Source organism: Oryzias latipes, chromosome 5, assembly GCF_002234675.1.
Source record: "Oryzias latipes chromosome 5, ASM223467v1".
Lineage (NCBI taxonomy): Eukaryota > Metazoa > Chordata > Actinopteri > Beloniformes > Adrianichthyidae > Oryzias > Oryzias latipes.
This window is the reverse complement of record NC_019863.2, coordinates 13,027,215-13,046,216: the sequence shown is the minus strand read 5'-3', so window position 1 is coordinate 13,046,216 and position 19,002 is coordinate 13,027,215. Positions and strand designations below refer to the sequence as shown.

The 19,002-nt window shown below is 39.2% G+C and overlaps 1 protein-coding gene across 1 annotated transcript; it reads left to right on the top strand.

The window, feature by feature from the left end:
- The first annotated feature begins 2,098 nt into the window (after positions 1–2,098).
- LOC101171484 (potassium voltage-gated channel subfamily A member 2) lies at positions 2,099–9,513 on the top strand. Its single transcript, XM_004068718.4, has 2 exons — positions 2,099–2,805; positions 3,659–9,513. The coding sequence occupies exon 2, from the start codon at positions 3,796–3,798 to the stop codon at positions 5,290–5,292; it is 1,497 nt and encodes a 498-aa protein (XP_004068766.1). The 5' UTR covers positions 2,099–2,805; positions 3,659–3,795; the 3' UTR covers positions 5,293–9,513.
- Positions 9,514–19,002: the final 9,489 nt, after the last annotated feature.

The window sequence follows — 19,002 nt, the reverse complement described above, 5'->3', positions numbered from 1 at the left end:
GATAATTGAGATAATCCTCCAAGCTCTTGCATGCACACATGCATGTATAAATCTGCTGATAGACAATGAACTTGTCTATCACCAGATAGATAGATCCAGACCTATTTTTCCTAAAAAGGAAAAATTTGAGTGATATACCACAGACCAGATGGACCACCAAATATGTTTTTGATGTCTTTTTCTGTTAAACTGATGTGTCACCATGGGTTCCTCTGGGTTAAGATAAAAGTCAAGATCAACTATGTGTAAAAACCAGGGAAAAGAAATCTGGTTTAAATGAAGATTTGAGATTTGAATGAGTTATTAAAATGTCGCAGAGGGGAAGATGCGGAGGGGAAGAACATTCTAAATGTTAGTGCAGCTAATGCAAATTTGCTATTATCCAATTGTGATTCTTGTTTGAGTAGCCTTCAGGACAAGCTGGGAGCAAGATCGGAAATGTTCACCTGGAGTATGATGCTGCAGCAGATAAATATGTTGGAGCTGGACCATTCAGAGCTTTAAAGACTATTAATTCAATATTTAATGGGATCCCCAAATTAACTAGAAGCCATGAAGAGCAGCAAGTACAGGGGAGATGTGTTCATGTTAGCCAAATATGAGCAGGTGCATTCTGAGCCAGCAGCAGACACTGGAGAGATGACTGATCCGGACCCTTATAAAGTGTTTCAAGAGTTCAGACAGTGATTTTGTAAACTTGAAGCAATTTTAGTGTCACGGTGCCTCTGTCAGATCACCCCCCCCCCCACACAGCTCATGCTCTGCTGTTTATAGTACATACATACATATACAGTTTTTCTCAGTCGCTTTAGTACAATTCTCAGATCAGAATGAAATTCCCAAAACTATTTGTTCAATCTTCACATCATGATGTCACTTGTGCACATCATATAAGCAGTTTGTCACTTCTTTGAACAAGTTGCAATTGCTCTGGTACATCCATGCAAATGATTATGTAAATTTCTCTGCTCTTTGCTACATTATCAATTGTTTATGTCATGTTGATCAAAATGTATTATATAGTTCACTGTGCAATAGTCTTACTCCTCAAAACATCTAGTCATTAGTTCATCGTATAAGTCATTAACTGCAAAATGGTTGACCAAGTTGTCATAATGTGACAAACATTTCGCTGCATTGCAAGAGAGGATATTCGCTGTTATGTGGATGAGAATTTGTGGCCTAACATACAGGAACGACAAGAGGTGTAGGAATACCACACCAATTCCTACTGCACTGCCTGTACTGTTGTACAGAATATTGTCCTATCTTTTTTTCCCTTTGTGTTACTGTTTGCAGTGGGTTTTTTCTATGTTGGTGTGACATGGTCTGTCAACAAATTACAATATGAACAATAAATGTGTAAATGTGAATCTTGTCCAGTCTCTTGCAATCAAACAAAAAAGGTGTAACTTACATTTTACAATTATTGTCATCAAAACTTTAGCCATAGTTTACATCAGAACTTCCCTCTAAAGTACACAGTTATATTGACAACATGACTAAGTAATTTGACTGTCTTGTTCGTAGACAATGACACAAGGACTTTACATTCTGATGGCACTGACATGTTCAATGACATAAAAAGACTTAGTTTTGAGAGATGAACTAAAGATTTTGAGCAAATTACAGGCTTTTGCAAGAAATCCATAGTGTTTTGCTGTTTGTACAAATTGTTTTGACAAATGTACACACGTATTTGCAAACTACAATTCTGATCCGAGAATTGTACTAAAGCGACCGAGAAAAACTGTAACTGTCCTTTATTCCCTTTTCAAGCTCAATGACCAGATTTCTCTTGGTATGCATGACAGTGTCCGACTGCAGGTCTGCCCATGTTCTGTACAGTAACCTGCAGCCCGCGGCCCAAGCCTTTCACCCACAGATGTTTCTGTCACTTAATAAAAGCTTCCCACCTCCTGCAGGAGCATACATGCGCGCAAATCCAAACAGGCTGTTGTGCATGTTTGTTGTTGTACACGCGCATATCCACGGGGCGCAGGCAATGAGAAATTGCAAAATCTCATAGCCCACAACGTGGGGAGATTCTTTCATGCATGTCGATTCACGTCAGTGTCTGAGGACGCCGCTCTGCCCACCATGATGATCATGACGGCTGTGAGGAGGCTCCTCTGCGCCCCAAACACGGGGATGGAGTTTGTCTGCAGCGCGTTTCTGCAGCTCAGACTGGATTCTCATAAAGATGCTCATCGAGACTGAATTAACTCCATACATGTCCGACAAATAAAAACACCAGACAGGGGGGGTAAAAAGAAAATAAACGATTTCCATCCCAACTCCCCCTTTGCTTTGGGAATCTTGATACCATTCTGGTAACAAGTTAATCCCCCCTCCTTTTCCTCGCCGCGCCTCTTTTGTTTGCAGATGTAGTCTGTAGTCTGGTCAGACGCTGCACCTGCAGTCAGAGCCTCGTCACACAGGCGTAAAGGCGAACACAGAAAGATCTGCTGATTCCAGCACCTTCGGTTACTAAGGGAAGCACCCGCACCCTTGATCGTCTCCCTCCTCCTTTTTTTTTCTCTCCCCAATTTCCATCCCACGACAGCCTACCCGGAGGAGAGGAGTCGATGGGGGGGGAGCGAGGACACACCCGCACATACTGTACGCGGTGCGCGCGGCAAGGATGCTGCAGACAACCTAAGAGGAACATAATCGACTGGCCCAAATTGGATATCCATTTTTCTGGCATACCTGAGGCTGAAGTGTTCATCATTCATCATCCTCCACATTCCTGAAACCAGAGGAAAAACACGTCTGGCCTGGAGATGTGAAAGATGTCTGCAGGTATGGAAGATATCTCTGCGAATCAGACGTGATCTCGTGCATCTTTGTTTTTCTTGCCCATTAAACTATCTGATGGCTGGTCCAACATTCATGCAGTATTTATGGTCCATGAAAAATGTTTTTTTTTTTTGTTTTTTTTTTTTGTTATTTCATTTTTTTTGTCAAAACTGTGTTCAGTCTGCGTGAGGCAGAGGTGCAGTTTTTTCTCTGGGAACCTATTTCCTTCTGAGGGTAAATTATTTATACGTGTTTTTTTTAATATTTCAGTGTAGGGCACCATTTCAGGACTAAAATCTTTCAACGAAACTAAACAGACGTCTGCTCATAAACCCACTTGTGCTCTTTTTTAAAGCATTCTTCTCAAATGAAATTGTAAATATCCAAAGCAACCTTTCTGTGTTAGACAGCAGAAATTTAAGTCAGACTGCTGTCTGAATGTCTTTCCTGCTGCATTGCCGTATCTGTGCATGGCGTCAATTGAGTATTCCCATTTAATTTAGAAGTAATTGTCTACTGCGGCACGCAAGTGTCCTAATTCTGAAGTTTCAGCAATGAATTTTCTCGCAAGCCCCCTTTTTTATACCTGTGTTTAGTCAATAATTACATATTATTTAGCCTCAAGTTACCGATGATTAGCCGATGATTTAACAGCTTCTGCACAGCAGACTCACTTTGCATTATTCAGATCAAACATATTTTAGAGGTTGTCTTCATTGTTTTCTATTCATAGGTCCTTGAACTTGAAACTAAAAGCAAATTCTTGGTATCTCAGGGCTACACAGAAGTTTGTAATGCTGCATCACTTCTCAGACTAACCTGCTCTCTTTCCTTTCTCTTTTTGATTTAAATGCAGCCAAACCATAAGTGACAACCTGCGGGCGTCAGGTCTTTACGATCTTCAGCACCCTTTCTCTCCTGATTCCTGCCTGCAGTTTTTCACGCTGCAGGACCCAGTCTCACTAAAAAGTGCAGGCCTCGTCCCCCTGCAGAATGACTGTCGCAACAGGCGACCCCTCTGACGAGGCGGCCGTGCACCCAGGGCACCCACAGGACTACGACCCGGAGGCTGACCATGAATGTTGTGAGCGGGTGGTGATCAACATTTCAGGCCTGCGCTTTGAGACGCAACTCAAAACTCTCTCTCAGTTCCCTGAGACTCTGCTGGGGGACCCCAAAAAGAGGATGCGCTACTTTGACCCACTGAGGAACGAGTACTTTTTCGACAGGAATAGACCCAGCTTTGATGCCATATTGTATTATTACCAATCAGGAGGCCGGCTGAGAAGGCCAGTCAACGTCACTCTTGATATCTTCTCAGAAGAGATTCGCTTTTATGAATTGGGCGAAGAAGCCATCGAGATGTTCAGGGAGGATGAAGGTTTCATCAAGGAGGAAGAGCGGCCTCTCCCTGACAATGAGTTTCAGAGACAGGTTTGGCTACTGTTTGAGTACCCAGAGAGCTCAGGTCCTGCTAGGATTATTGCCATCATCTCTGTTATGGTCATTCTCATCTCTATTGTAAGTTTCTGCTTGGAGACGCTCCCCATTTTCCGCAACGATGAAGACGACATGCACAAGTCCCATGCTAAAGTCTTTTCACCGGAGACCAACACAACTATCATCAGCTACACCTCCACCTACTTCACTGATCCCTTCTTCATCCTGGAGACTCTTTGCATTATATGGTTCTCATTTGAGTTTTTGGTGCGCTTCTTTGCCTGTCCAAGCAAAGCAGGCTTTTTTGGTAATATAATGAACATTATTGATATTGTCGCCATTATTCCTTACTTCATCACTCTTGGCACAGAGCTGGCAGACAGGCCAGAGGATGGTCAGCCAGGCCAACAAGCCATGTCTTTAGCCATACTCAGGGTAATTCGGTTGGTTCGAGTCTTCAGAATCTTCAAGCTCTCTCGTCACTCCAAAGGGCTTCAGATTTTGGGTCAGACCCTAAAAGCCAGCATGAGAGAGCTTGGTCTCCTCATCTTTTTCCTTTTCATAGGGGTCATCCTTTTCTCTAGTGCTGTGTACTTTGCTGAAGCAGATGAGCCTGAATCACAGTTTGAGAGCATCCCAGATGCATTTTGGTGGGCAGTTGTGTCCATGACAACAGTCGGCTATGGTGACATGGTACCAACTACAATCGGTGGCAAGATTGTGGGCTCTCTGTGTGCCATTGCAGGTGTGCTGACCATTGCCCTGCCAGTGCCTGTCATTGTGTCCAACTTTAACTACTTCTATCACCGCGAGACTGAAGGTGAGGAGCAAGCACAGTTTCTGCAGGTCAATGTGCCCAAAACTGACTCAGCTGAGGACTTAAAGAAAAGCCGGAGCGGCTCCACCATCAGCAAATCGGACTACATGGAGATTCAGGAGGCTGTCAACAACAGCAATGAGGACTTTCAGGAAGAGAACCTTAAAACAGCTAACTGCACTCTGGCTAATACAAACTATGTAAACATCACAAAGATGCTGACAGACGTGTAGCTGTCTGTCTTTTTCTCTCAGCCAGAGCACGAAAGGATGGGTCAAAGGAATATTTTCCCATCTCATTTGTTCTGGTAAAATCAAGGCAATATAAACCAGAATGTTGATGATTACAGACTGATAAATACTGCAAATGCCATTTTGTCACTTTGCGCTCATCCCGTCTTTTGCAATAGAAACTAAAAAAAAAACTAAAACTATGTAAAGTTAGAATTTTAGCAATTCTGCATGGAGCTGACTTTGTCTGTGTGGTGGCTTAAAAAAACATATCATTAACTAGATTAAAAAGCCAGAAATAAAGGGGGGTGGGGAGAAAAGAGAACACACTAGAAGAAAAAATGCTTTTAAAAAGGTAAAACAACACAAGCTGCTCTTTGGACTACCTGTACCTCATTTCCCAAGGCACATTAGCTTTGCTATATGCTTTTCAAAAAGCATATCATGCACCACATATGCTTCTCCCAGGACCAGATGAAACTGTCTTATGCTACACAAATTAGAGATAAGAGGATGAGCGGGCATAAAGCAAGTCCCCAGCAGCGCTGATGCGGCTTGTGAGTAACTTGTGACAAGGATGGTGCCTAAGTTCGCCCATTTACTTAAAGGATGAATGACAGCTATCAGCGCTCAGCTGATGGTTTGACATCTTTCTAACCCTGTAGACATCAGTATCTGATGAATGACTGAGAATGGCCTTGAATTTTCACTGCTTTGGTCTTATATGCACCGTATGAACTGCAATGCAAGTTTCCCCCACCTCCATTCACCCAGACTGGTCTTACTGCAGATCTTTAAGACAGCTTGAATGTTTCTTCTTCTTTAGTTTTTCACTGAATCACTTTCACAGTGCTTCTCCATTTAGCCAGGTAGTTAAACCGTGACTTAACTGATAGCTGCCAGGTAGGTGCTTTTAGTGCTTTTAGTAGTAAACACAATAGATTACTGCATGAACTTGTAATCTGAATGAGAAGTTCCACTTGTTTCTCAACTGCCACTTGCTTCACCTGTCCACTGTAAATGTATCTGTACACTGCCTTCTGTACAAATCCACACTTTTAAAAGGATGCCTGCAGGTAGCTGTTACAAGAAACTAAGGCTGTATGTGTAAGGATTTTCTTAAGAAGTAATCTGCTTCAGAACCAGATCTTTTAATTAAACAGACGTGTGTCAATTTGAACATTCCATGTAGAAGTTGTTGCCACTTCACTTCTGCCAGGTTTCTGCAAACTGACCTATGACTTGGAGCTTAAACCTACACTCTAGTACCCAATAACAATCCCAACTTGTAATGTGATGAACCTGCAGTGGTCTCTTTTTAAAAGGTCTTTTGCATTCTGTCCTCATAACAAAAGCAACTTTTAAAGAGTCATGTATAGAAGTGCTTCCCCTCAACTGCCTTTTTTTCTGGGTTTACGCTATCCTAGTGTTGCATGTCCTCAAAACATTCCTAGCATGTGTTAAACTGAAAGAAGAAGCCTATAAGAAAAAAAAACTAAAATAACTTAGATTCATTTATTTCTTATAAATAAATCTATATATGTATGCAATTAAGCACATAGACAGTACATATATGGTTCTGTAAAAGAGGGGAAAAAAAGTCTTCTAGAAATTAAGAGAAAGCAAGAGTCTTTCCACCATGCGCAGATCATTGCCATTTTTTTTATCTCTGCTAATAGCTATAAGTGTTCTGAGCACCACTGTTTTTTATGTCAGAGCCAGTTCAGAGTGCCAAAAACACACTCTCCCTAGCAATTCCAAAAAACCTTCTCTTTTGGTGAGTTTTGAGAAAATCTGCCACAAGTCCCGTTTTTATTATAGATGTTTCCTTCACCTGGTTTAAAGCAACCCTCGATAAAGCAGGGAGGACATAATAGCTGTTCTCACTTTATGGAAACTGTTATCTGAAAGCTTCTATTGCTATTGGATTGCTTAGAATATAAATGGGGCTCCTGAGAAGTCTCTGATGCCAGACGCTTAATTTGTTTTAAAAGTTGGCATCAGACTCATCAATTCTAGGACCACATCCAACTTCGAGCTCTCCATCATTTGCTCAACACTGCCAAGGTAATGGTCAAAGGCAGTAACATCAATACAGATAGTGCTAAGTGCTAATTAGCAACAGTGTAGCAGACGTTATTTAACCTCTGAGGTGTCTGGCTTCTCTCCTGTGTCTTGCTTGTCAGCATCTTCTTCTGGACACATCGGATTGTAGAAAGTGATAGATAGATAGATATAGGGAAAGGGTCTGTTGCAGATGTTTCAACAACATCAGGATACATGGTCCACTGCTGGAACGTGTTGCCGTTTTGTGTTGAAAGAATTTACAGGTTCCAGATTTTAAAGAAGCTGCTGATATTCCAAGTGTAGTTGGATTAGGATCTTCAATGGTTGCTAATTTAAATAAAATGCAAATAAGAGGATGTTTTTTTTTTTTCAATTCTTTATTCTTTTGTGTGAAGAAAAGGTGTGTTACCTTTCTGACAGAATTGTGTTTTCAGAGTTCTCCAACTGAATTTTTTTTGTTGGTAAGGGACTGAATATGCTGTATGCCTGTGAGACTGAGAAAAGGAACCACTGAATGTCAGGACTAAAACCTGGTTGTGTAAGCACATGTACGCAACAGCTGTTTGTTTTTTGTGTATGTGTGTGTGCGTGCGTGCGTGTGTGAGTTGGGCTATAGTGGAAGAATAAGAGGATCTCACAGTCTGACCAAAAATATTTGTCTATGCATGCATTTGTTACTCTTTGTTTATTTTCTGTGAACAGAAATCAGCGATAAATGTTAACGCCTCAACATTGATCTGCTTGTTTGACATTGCTGATGGTTCTGAACTAAACTGACTGTAGCAAAACTGGACATCACATTGTTATGGTTGAAAGTCAGCAAAGTTGTACGCGCAAAGCACAAATGTGATCACAATCATTCCCATTTGTTTTTCCTGTGGATCTACATCCCATATAATTCTTATTGTCATTGCAAGTTCATATAGTTGGGCTGTCAGAATATGCAAAACATTAATTATTGTGATTTAAAAATTAGTTTAAAAATATCTAGATTTTGGATTGTTATTTTTAAATCAATCACAGGCTAAAAAATTCAGACAAAATGCTAAAAAATGTATTTTTAGATAATCCGTTATGATACTATGTTTTTTAATAATAATAATAAAACGGTGGTCAGAGCATATGTGCTGCTTTAGCGACAGTTGCTCTAAGGTAGACAGGTGTGAATAAGGAAGGTTAGATGCAGGTGAATAACTGGATGTGGCGACCTCCAAAGGGAGCAGCTGAAAGACACAGAAAAAGAAAGAAGGAGAAAACATATATTCTCATGAATGTGTTTTGAAAATTAATCCTGATGATTCAGTTATGTTTTGATAAAACCTGATATTCTGGCAGCCCTTCTAGTGTTCTTTGTTTGTTTAAATAATGTTTTAAAATTAACAACATTTCTCAAAGGCTGAACCCACCAGCACTCCATGTGAAGGTTGCCCAGTGGATTCACTGAGATATCTATGCAGAGAATGATTATATAGAGGCAGTTAGGGGGACTAAAAAAGATTTAGGTTCATGTACTTTTAAGATTCTCTCCAGCATAAATTCCATGGTAATTTACAAAGCTTACATAGTATCTAAAAAAGACTCCTTAGGCAAAAGTAAAAGAAACGTCCAGACACCTATTGCTGCTTTGTTCTTAAAATGTACACACTGATACACGCAATTAAGGCTTGTTTGAAATGCGATGTCAGCTCTTTGTTATGATGTTTCTATAAATAACTCATCCATACAGGAGACAACATGATCAATATGCAAACTGTATGCCTGTGTGTATTTGAGAGGCAGTGTTCTTTCTTTTTTGCTTGATCTTGGAGCCTGATGGTGTCATCCACTGAAATATAGTTGTTCACTTCATTCCTGTACTCCTGCATCATACTGAACATCCATCAATGCTGACAGTGGATTATGGATTTTCTTTCTATGAAATGAAATGTGGAAAAATAATGTAAATAATAACTACTACATCATGGAAAAAAACAAGAAAAAGAAAAAAAACATACTATTTAATGATGTGAAGTCTGGATTTAAAATATAGTATTATCTGCACTTTACGACAAAAGGGACAATCTATGGACGAGTAAAACAATACATTTTAAGAAATATATGTAATCTTTCCATGTGAATATAAATAATGAAATCAAAAATAATATAACTGAAACTGTGTTTATGTTGTTTGTTGTGTGTCATTTCATCCCTTTTTCGAGTTTATTCTGCCTCATTTCCTTCAGTATGGAACTTTTCGACACAACCAGAGGTGTTGTTCTGTTGTTCAGCAAGCCTTTTCTTTCCATCACATCTGAATATTTGTGTCTCCAAATGATTTAAGTTGCTAAATTTAACCAAAGAGTGTCTTCTGATGCAAAATGCCACAGATCCATCAAGAGCTCTGTTTGTTGTTATTCATAGGACAGGCAGCATGCTGCGCTGAGGACATTTTCAAACGCCTCCTGGTGTCTTCAGCTTCTGTCTCCCTTTAAGTGCACAGTATATGCTCTTTGCTGTTTAAAAGGAAGAGCAGGGCATTCTATTAATAGCCTTTTGTTGAAGAAAGAGGTAGGAAGAGGAGAAGGAGGAGGAATGTGAGCTGAGGAGGACACAGGAAGAAAGGTGAAAAGAGATGCTTAACAGGAAAGATTGTTCAAGCTATTCCTGACAATTCACCTTTTTGGCTTTGTCATCCTGACATTGAAGCTTGATAAGCCAGAAAAGGTAGCTATTGCATTTTTTTAAATATAGGGAATCTTTTGGTTTCATTGGAATCACCAGGTTGAATAAATTTGATTTAAAACAACATTGAGTTGTAATGCCCTTCTGAAAAAAAAATCAGCTTCCAAGTTTGTAATAGGTGTTCTTTTTTTTCCTTTGTTTTCTGAGCCCCTTTTCATCTTAACCGGAAATCTCTGGGAGTTTGGGGCCACCTTTCTCAGTCAGCTTGTGCGTTCTTTACAGCCTGCTTTGGCAACAGGAGCACTCAGGGCCTTGGTGCTGTAGCTTCATCTTTGCTGTAGTCATTAGTCTTCCTTTGATGCAGTGCAGTACTCTGCAGCTTGCTTTGCTGAAACAAGTGCATCCATGGAGAGGCAGATGGGACTGAGCAACACAACCAGGGATGCGGTCCTGCTGCAGGTGGCTACCTCTGTGCTCAACACTGTTGTTGTTAGTGAAGAGTTCGTGCCGTTGTGTTGTTTGTCATGGATGGTGTGCCCACAGGAGTGTTGTTGAGGAGTCACGCCACCTTGCTCTGTACTTACCAGCTTGTAATTAGGTTGGGAGCCCTGTGGGACTTGGGGCTAGTCCAACGGGGATGCCCTGGAACAAAACCATACCTCGCCATTAGGTGTTCAGCTTTGTGTTAATTAACAAAGCTTTTATGCTGCAGTGACAGAGATCCTAAGTGCAGGTTTGTATTACTTAGCTTTACTTTGAGTAAAAATTATGCTCAAAGATGTTTCATTTCAATTCATGTCTCAGTGATTTGAGAAACTGAAGAAGATGGTATTACTGCCCTCTAGAGGCAAAAATTAGAAAATTACACCATGAACTTGCAGTCAGTTTTATGTGCGAGCACAGAAATAACTGAATGAAATACTCAAAACATAAGTTCAAAAGACATAAATCAAGCAGAAAAGTGAGTTTATTAAGAGGTATTTTATATTGTATACAAATTTTTTTGATCATGCGTTTGTGAACTTCTCAAATATTTTGTCTTTTTATTATTTAAAAAATAAAAAACGATTTTCCAAATCAAGAGAAAATCTGAGCTAAAAGGGAACATTAGGATCAATCAAAGGCATAGTTCACTAATAAATAGATGAATCCCCAGAAAATAAACCAAATTACTAGAAGAAAAAAACCACATGGATTTTTGTTTCATTTGATTTGATCGCTAAGGTTGAGAATGAGGTGTTCAACATGGGCATCAGTCTCCTTTTCCCTACTACTCTTGCAGCTTTCGATTGGCTGAAAATCCCCCGATCCAAGTGATCCAATGTGATTTAGACAAATATGTCTGAAAATGACAAGAATGACAGATAGCTCGATTAAACAAACAAGACAAGTCGCCTAAAAACCAGAAACAATCAACGCACTGGACTCTCCCAGTCTAGAACTTTGAGAGTTAACCTTTCAAAGAAAACTCATGAAACAATGATTCATAATTCATAAAACTTTTTTCATATCATCTGTACTTTGAGTTAACTTCTGGTCTGACACTAATATTTTAACACTAGAAGAGAAAAAAAGGGTATTTCAATCATAATGGCTGAGCCGTTTGCATGACTCATTTTTTTAGTCTTCAGGTGTGCCTTTATAACCAGTGACTTACTTAATATCGTTTTTAACACATGTTCATGGTTAGAATTCATATTTTTGTAAATGAAGCTCAATAAAAGTCATGAATAAATATATGGATATCCTGTTACAATTAATAATTTAGCTATTTTACCTTTCAACTATAAAAAATGATCTTGATTGGAGTTTCCTTGATAAGACAACGCTGTTTTTACTTCCTACATTTTATTTTCAAAATGGCGACTTGCAAAAGAATGTCACAAGCTTTAAATATCCTGTGTGAGTTAATATTTCATATGCATCTCAGTCCCAAAGCCTCTTCCCACTTTTACATCCAACTCTATGTTTGACCACAAAACCAGGAGATGCCACTGGAGTTTGTTTAAAGCTTTTCTAAGAAACATCTCAGTGCTTGATTTAGTTATTTGTAAAATTAATGTTGTATAGTATATACAATTTGCACAACTACTCTTAAAGAAACAACATTTCAAATGACAGTAGTTTGCTTCACCATGGTGTTGATAACTGAGCAGAGTCATTCCAGGAAAACAGAATTTTGTGGAAGCGTGCAGTTAAAGTTACAAACAGAAAATGAGCCGAACAGCAGATGGGTGGCAGCTCTGTGTGTGGTTAAATGTGCTCTACTGTGTTCTACTATGTTCACTGAGCTCATGCACTATGCATGCAATTTCTTGATGAGGAGCCATTCTTGTACTTGAAACAAAGAGATGAAGCTGCTCATGCTGCAGTGCCCAAATAAGCTACTAAAACCAAATCGTTTTTTGGGACGCATATTCATTTATGTTTCCTTAACTCTTGTTCTATCTTAGATGACAAAACCCTCACTTAGCTGCCCATTCTTAAAAGCACAATCATTCCTAAAACAGATAAAAACACAATAAATAGAAAAAAATATAAAAGGATAAAAAGAATAAAAGCAAGTATGAACATTTCCTAAAAAAAAATGTCAAGTTTCCCAGAAATTCAGCTTAATCAAAATCAGAAGCAAGAGTAAAAGCTCTCAACACAGAGTGTTGTGCAGTCTGATGGCTCGTGGGACAAAGGACTTTCTAAGTCTGTCCGTGGTGCAGCGTTGTAATAAAAGTCTGCTGCTGAAGCTGCTCTTCCTTTCACTGAAGGCCTTATGCAGAGGGTGTGTAACATTGTCCATAATTGCCTGAAGTCTGGACAGTGTTTGTTGTTCAGCCACCTCCTCCACTGTGGCCAGCTTCAGTCCCACAACAGCGCTAGCCCTCCTGATGATCGTGTTAAGTCTGGTCAGGTTTCTCTTGCTTGTGCCACACCAGCACACTACAGCGTACAGCAGAGCACTTTCAATCACTGTTTCATAAAACATACTGAGAAGCTTGGTAGAGACGTTAAAAGAGGCCAGCCTTCGCAGGAAGTACATCCAGGATTGACATTTTTTGCTGAGCTGGGTGGTGTTCTCGTTCCAGTCCAGTTTCCTGTCCAGCACCACTCCCAGGTATTTATAAGACGTGACTGTCTCCACCAGGTCACCGTCAATGCATATTGGCTGGGAGAGAGGGGGTTGTCTTCTGAAGTCCAGAATGAGTTCTTTGGTTTTCCTGATGTTCTTTGGTTTTCCTCTACCATGACAAAGGTGGATAAAGGTGGAAAGATCTCATGTAATCCATGGACACCAGTGAAAATCATAAATCGTTGAAGAAAAAAGGTTCAGAGCACTATCTAGTGGGTCAAGATGACCCAACTCCCAATGTTAAAGTGCCTAGGATAGCACAAGGGTTACTATGGTAAAGAACTCAGGAACAGATTGTAGAATATTTCAATATATTTAATCACTCACAAAATTGTTTATTTTGCGCATCTGTGCAGGATGCATTAACCAGGTGTATTATACCTACTGAGTCAACACATAAAATAAAACCAACAATAACCAGCACTTAATCTCTGTATGTCCCAGAACACTTGAAAATAAGTGGAAGCAGTGAATTTTAGAAATATGTAAATTTTATAATTTTTAAATCAGTTTTGAGGCAGAAACAAGCTTTGTTGTAATCAGGAAGCTCTGTGGCATTCGACCAAAAAAAAGATGCACAAAAACAAACCAATCGTAACAATGTAAAGAGTAATGATTTAAAATATAAAACTCAAGTCAACTTAAGTCACTACAGGTAAGTTCAATGATCAGTTTTATTGATCATTTAGAAAAACAGTTGCCTATCAGATGATTTTGCAGTAGAGCCACTGTGTGGAGCAGCCGACTCACAAAAAGTAGAAAAAAGAGAGTTCTCCAAATTCTGAAAGCTGTTTCCTGTGAAGTTAATTAAGTTTCAATGCTGCACAAAATGTTTTCCTGATGTAAAGATGTCTGACAAAAAGCCCAGCAAATCTAATAATAATTAAGTTGAATTTATTCATGTCAGTGTAGATTAAGCTTCCTGCTGCACAGCTGTTCTGTGAGGAAGAAGACGAAGGTGCTCACAGACAAGAACCAATATTCGATGGAAAGATGTGGATGGCTTTGTCAGCTGTTCCTGTAATGCAGTGAGTGGGAAGGCTTCTGAGAATAGTTTTAAAGTCTATGATCATTTTCCTAATTTGTTTTCCCTCCACAAATAAAGACAGTGTTGTTTTTCTGCACCAAACTATCAGCTCCCATCTTTTCCATGTCATATTCCGTGGGAAATTAGGCCCTCTAATGCTGTCCCACAGCATTGGAGGATCTTTTAACAGACATAAAGCAGCAGTCAAAATAGCTGGAATCTCAAAATGCAATTCATGCAAGTGTGTAAAAGTTGCAGGATGCTGCAAAACCCGTCAGTTTACTTTACAGAGAGGATCTCAAAAGGACTGCCCAAATTCCAGATGGAGAAAGTCTAAATATGGGTTTAAATATCTTTTTATTTTATTCATTACAAGGTGCTCAGGGCATTTCATGAATTTGTGCCAGTTGCTCGTCTTAGTCAACAAGCTTAAACTCAAAAATTCCAACATTTCCCATGCGTGTTGTCTATTTTTTGCTGTGATTTCAGAAAGCATGTTATGTAATTTTAAATGTAATTGGCTCAGTGTCTCCTGCTCTGCCTTACGCTGTGAGTAACTGGAGTTGGTTACCTGCTGACATAATTGGGTTCCTGAGTGGAGCTTTCATGTCTAGTTCTGGGAACTATAGGTGCTCTTGCAGCTTGCCTTCCTTTTTTATTCATGCTTGATAAAAGTAAGTGATTCAAAATAGTTAAACAAAAGATCAAGGCAATGAACCAATCATGACATTTAAATTCTAAGTTCCTCAGGATTAAACAAGAGTTCAAACCATATAATTCACTTTAATTTGTGTATTATGCAGAAAATGCCTCAAACATTGCAAACATTTATCCTTCAAAGAAAAAACATTCATTGATAATTACTCCATTCTCTAAATTTGTGAGAAGCACCTTCTCAAAACAACAACAGGTGTAGGTACACAACGGTAACAAAGACGTACAGCATTCCACTGAATGGTTACATAAGGGACCCATCGCTCAGAGTTGAATACCCATCTGTCCCCAGCAACATGGCAGCAACATGCGCTTTTCAGCACGTCCAAGGCACACATTCCAGGGTATCCAGTTCCTGCACATGTCAACGCCTGGAGGCTGAATAAAAGCAACCAGAGACTTTGGGACAATTCAAACCAAGGGTCTGCCATACAAATATTTTATAAGACAACAAGAACTGCTATTCAGGGGGAATGTGTGTTAGTTGAAAACCAGCATGATGGGTGTTGTATGAGTTCAGAGATGAATTGTAACAATAGGGACTATATTCTGAAGCCAGTAGTTGTAGCTGTTCTTTTTTTTCTTCTGAGCCCCTGCACATGTTGTTTCTTAGATTCCTGGGGGAATAATACACACAATCAATGTTTTCAATAATACTGTATTTTCCATGCTATAAAAGCCTTAATTAAAAAAAAAAAAAAAAAAAAATGACAGTTCTGGGAACTATGTGCTGTTGCTGCTACCCTTCATTTTTTTCATGCTTGATCAAAGTGAGGGATTCTACAGAATCTACAAAGAGTTAAAGAAAGGATCACACATATATAATCAGGAGCGTCTTATTTATAGATTATTCCTAGATTGGGCTTAATGATGTAGAATGATGTTTGAGAAGTACACAGTGCTCTGTCAAAGTGTTTTGTTGGGTGTTTCTGTGAATACACAAACAAGGGCTAACATGTAGTGGTGTCAAACTGTCTTTTTTTATTTAGATGTTACTAACAAGGTTGAGGGTTAGCGTAGTCACAGTAATATTCTTTTAGCTGTATCGGTCTGATTTTTTTACGTGTAACAAACAAAGTTGGGAGTTAGAGATATTGTGAATAGGCTAACGTGGCTAACCTTTAACGTGTTATAAACAAACTCTAGGTTGTGTCCAAATTCCTTCACAACTCGCTACATAGTGCAGCATTTCATGCGTTCGCCATTTGTAGTGCTGTCCGAATCAAGTGCCCTAGAAATTTTTCAGAAGTCTCTGCAAAAAAGCCAATGACCATCGATGCTCATTAAATTGCACCAATATTGTATAGACTATGATGCATTGAGATTTTGAGAAAAAAACGTTGTTTGTTGTTTAAAAAAATAATAAATAAAATTTGTAAGCATGGTGCCCTAATTGCTTTTAAAATCCAGGACACTAGATTGTCCCACGCTGTATAGTTCTAAGTAGTTAGGGATTAGGGATGGGATTCGGACAGAGCCTGAAGAACGCACTTAATAAAGTCTGACCAACTGACAAACTTATCCCTGACTTTTGACTTTAATGCATTTTATTGTTACGGTGCGCCTTATGATATAATTTCAAAAATAGCCCATTCATTGATGGTGCGTCTCATAAACCTACGTTTTCTAAATGTGCTCTACTCTTTGGTTGAGCAGGCAGTTAAAGAAATGAAATGCTGAATGATGGTGCATGTTTTTTTTAAATGTCAGGCAATAAAAAAGCAAAGTAATTCAGTCACAATAGTGTAATTGTAAAGTTGTAAACCACTCCCTTGGTTGTGAGCACAAAATCCTTTTTTTGGTGGCCAAAGATGTCAAATGTACCTCAGATAGGAAATGCATTTGATAGATTAGACAAGGTAGTCAACAGATTAACAAAATGCTCGGAAAAAGAATTCTCAAAGTCCTTTATTACTGTTGTAAAATGTTGGTTTATAGTTTACTGTGTTTACTAATTCTTTGGTTAATTTCCCTTAAATAATAAAAACATGTGTAACTGCTGGTTTGTAGATGAATTTCTTTAGTACTACATGTCCATGTGAGAGCTCAGTCAGTCCAAGCAGCAGAACAAAACTTTCCTGTTTGTTTGCTGGTTTCTATTTTCAGCCAAGCTCTAACGACTTTCAGCAACCATTAAATGGACAACAGAGAGGGCACAAAGGTGACCGCAAAGCGAATAGCTGGCGTGGGACCATGTGGATTCTTAGCACGGGTGAAATATGAGAGAGAGCCAAGCAAAAGCACCTGGCAGGTATACACAGACCTTACAGGCTCTGAGAAAAATGAGCCCCGCTCTGCACAAACATAGGTGTCACACTGCCATCCACTGTCCTTGAGTGTCTGTATTTTTGTTTTGGACATGAATCTAGCTGCAAACAAGGATTTGTTTGGTTGCCCTTTTTTTTCTACAGATTGTCCGAAACAGCAGGAACCTTGTTGTTGTGAAAAACATCTGTGTGTGTGAATGACTGTAACTGCTCTGCCTTCTGCCAAAAACAGCCTATTTCAGAAAGAATGACAACTGTTCCTTAAGACGCTAGCCAGTCTCTTACTTAATCTAGGAGGATGCGTGAGTGAGTTCAGACAGGCTTCTGTCACCGCTGCATAATGTGGTAAATTTAATGCAAGGACACAAACGTAAAGACTGACATCTCAGTTTTATCTTACTACATCAAGGAAAACAGAGAAGCAACAGTAAGTGGTTATTTTGTTTGCTTTTGAAGCTATTATTATTAAAATTGTATTAAAATATGTTTGTTGTTGGAAGATGCAGTGGGGTTACATTACACTTACTTATGTAGCTAGAGAGCTTTACACCATTTAGTGAGATTTCTTTATGAAGATAGGCTTTTTACTAATGGCTCTTGCATGGAGCTCATTCCGATGTTTGTACACATGACACCAAATGGAAACACGAGGAGGAGTATCACTGTAACTGATGAGGGTCTGGATGAGCTCAGGGAGTCTGCCACTATGGAACCTCCCTGTTTAATAGTAAGCAGTGTTGATATCAAGACACTGGGTGGAGCACAGTGTGGATCTTTCCTCAATTATAATATGGTGGAAATTTTGTTTTCCCACTAAAAGATGCTGTGCTTTACAACTGACTTGCACGTTATAAAATACAATTGTTTCGATTTAACCCAATTTTCAACTGCTTGTGTAGAAGTCACAAACACAAACAGATTCTTGCAAAAGAAAGTGTTATTCAATCAGTGAGTCTAAACCAGTCAGGATTGCGGTGTCAAGTGTTGTTGCTGTACTCCCATTGGTTTGTTGTGAATGCTCACCTCCTCCACCAATGGTAGCCAAGATTAGCACTTGCCTTTTGATTAATGAGGCTGGAAAAACTCCAGACGTTTCAATTAAGTCTGTATCATTTAGTCCACAACTTTCATGCATGAGGGTGGTTCTCTGAGCTGATCTCCCGTGTTACATAATCTCCTTAGTGGAGTCACTCTCCTCAGAATAAGCACAGCGGCTCTGTCAACAACAGACCACATCCTTAAATGAGTGCAGACAGAGTTCAGAAGCCACTAAGTTAGAAGCTGTTCGTAAATCTCAAATCTGATGATGAAATGCAACAATAATGACATTATTTTAAAGTTGCTGTTACCCCCTTTCTAGATGGATGAACAGTAGTTTTTAAAAGAAAGAAGAAAACACCCTAACTTTCAAAAATTCAAAAATGCAATTTGATAAACATGCTTGATCCTCATCTTTTGGGGTGTAACCAAAACTTCAACCAGTGCGACTCAGAGATAAATACCTGGAAACTGAACAGCTGAGGTTTTCCAGATTCCTTCTAATTCTTGTAAGATAATCAAGTGTAAATTAAATATGTGTACAAGCAAACAAGTAAACAAGATTTAATGGCAAATCCATTCACATTTTGGTTTCTTAAAGTTCAGCCCACTGTTGTTTTGCCACATCAAAATATTACAAATGTAACATTATTAGAACATTATACCACACTGTAAGTCTTTCCACACAATTCTACACGTTTCTACACACTGGACAATAATGATGCTTGATCAGTTTTTGCTGCCACCACATCAGTGTCGTCTGCTGTTATGGCACTTGGTCAAATTACGTTATAGTAAAATGAATCTACAGTCCC

Excerpts from the sequence above, each read along its gene's own strand:
- LOC101171484 (XM_004068718.4), top strand. The coding sequence starts at position 3,796 with ATGACTGTCGCAACAGGCGACCCCTCTGACGAGGCGGCCGTGCACCCA.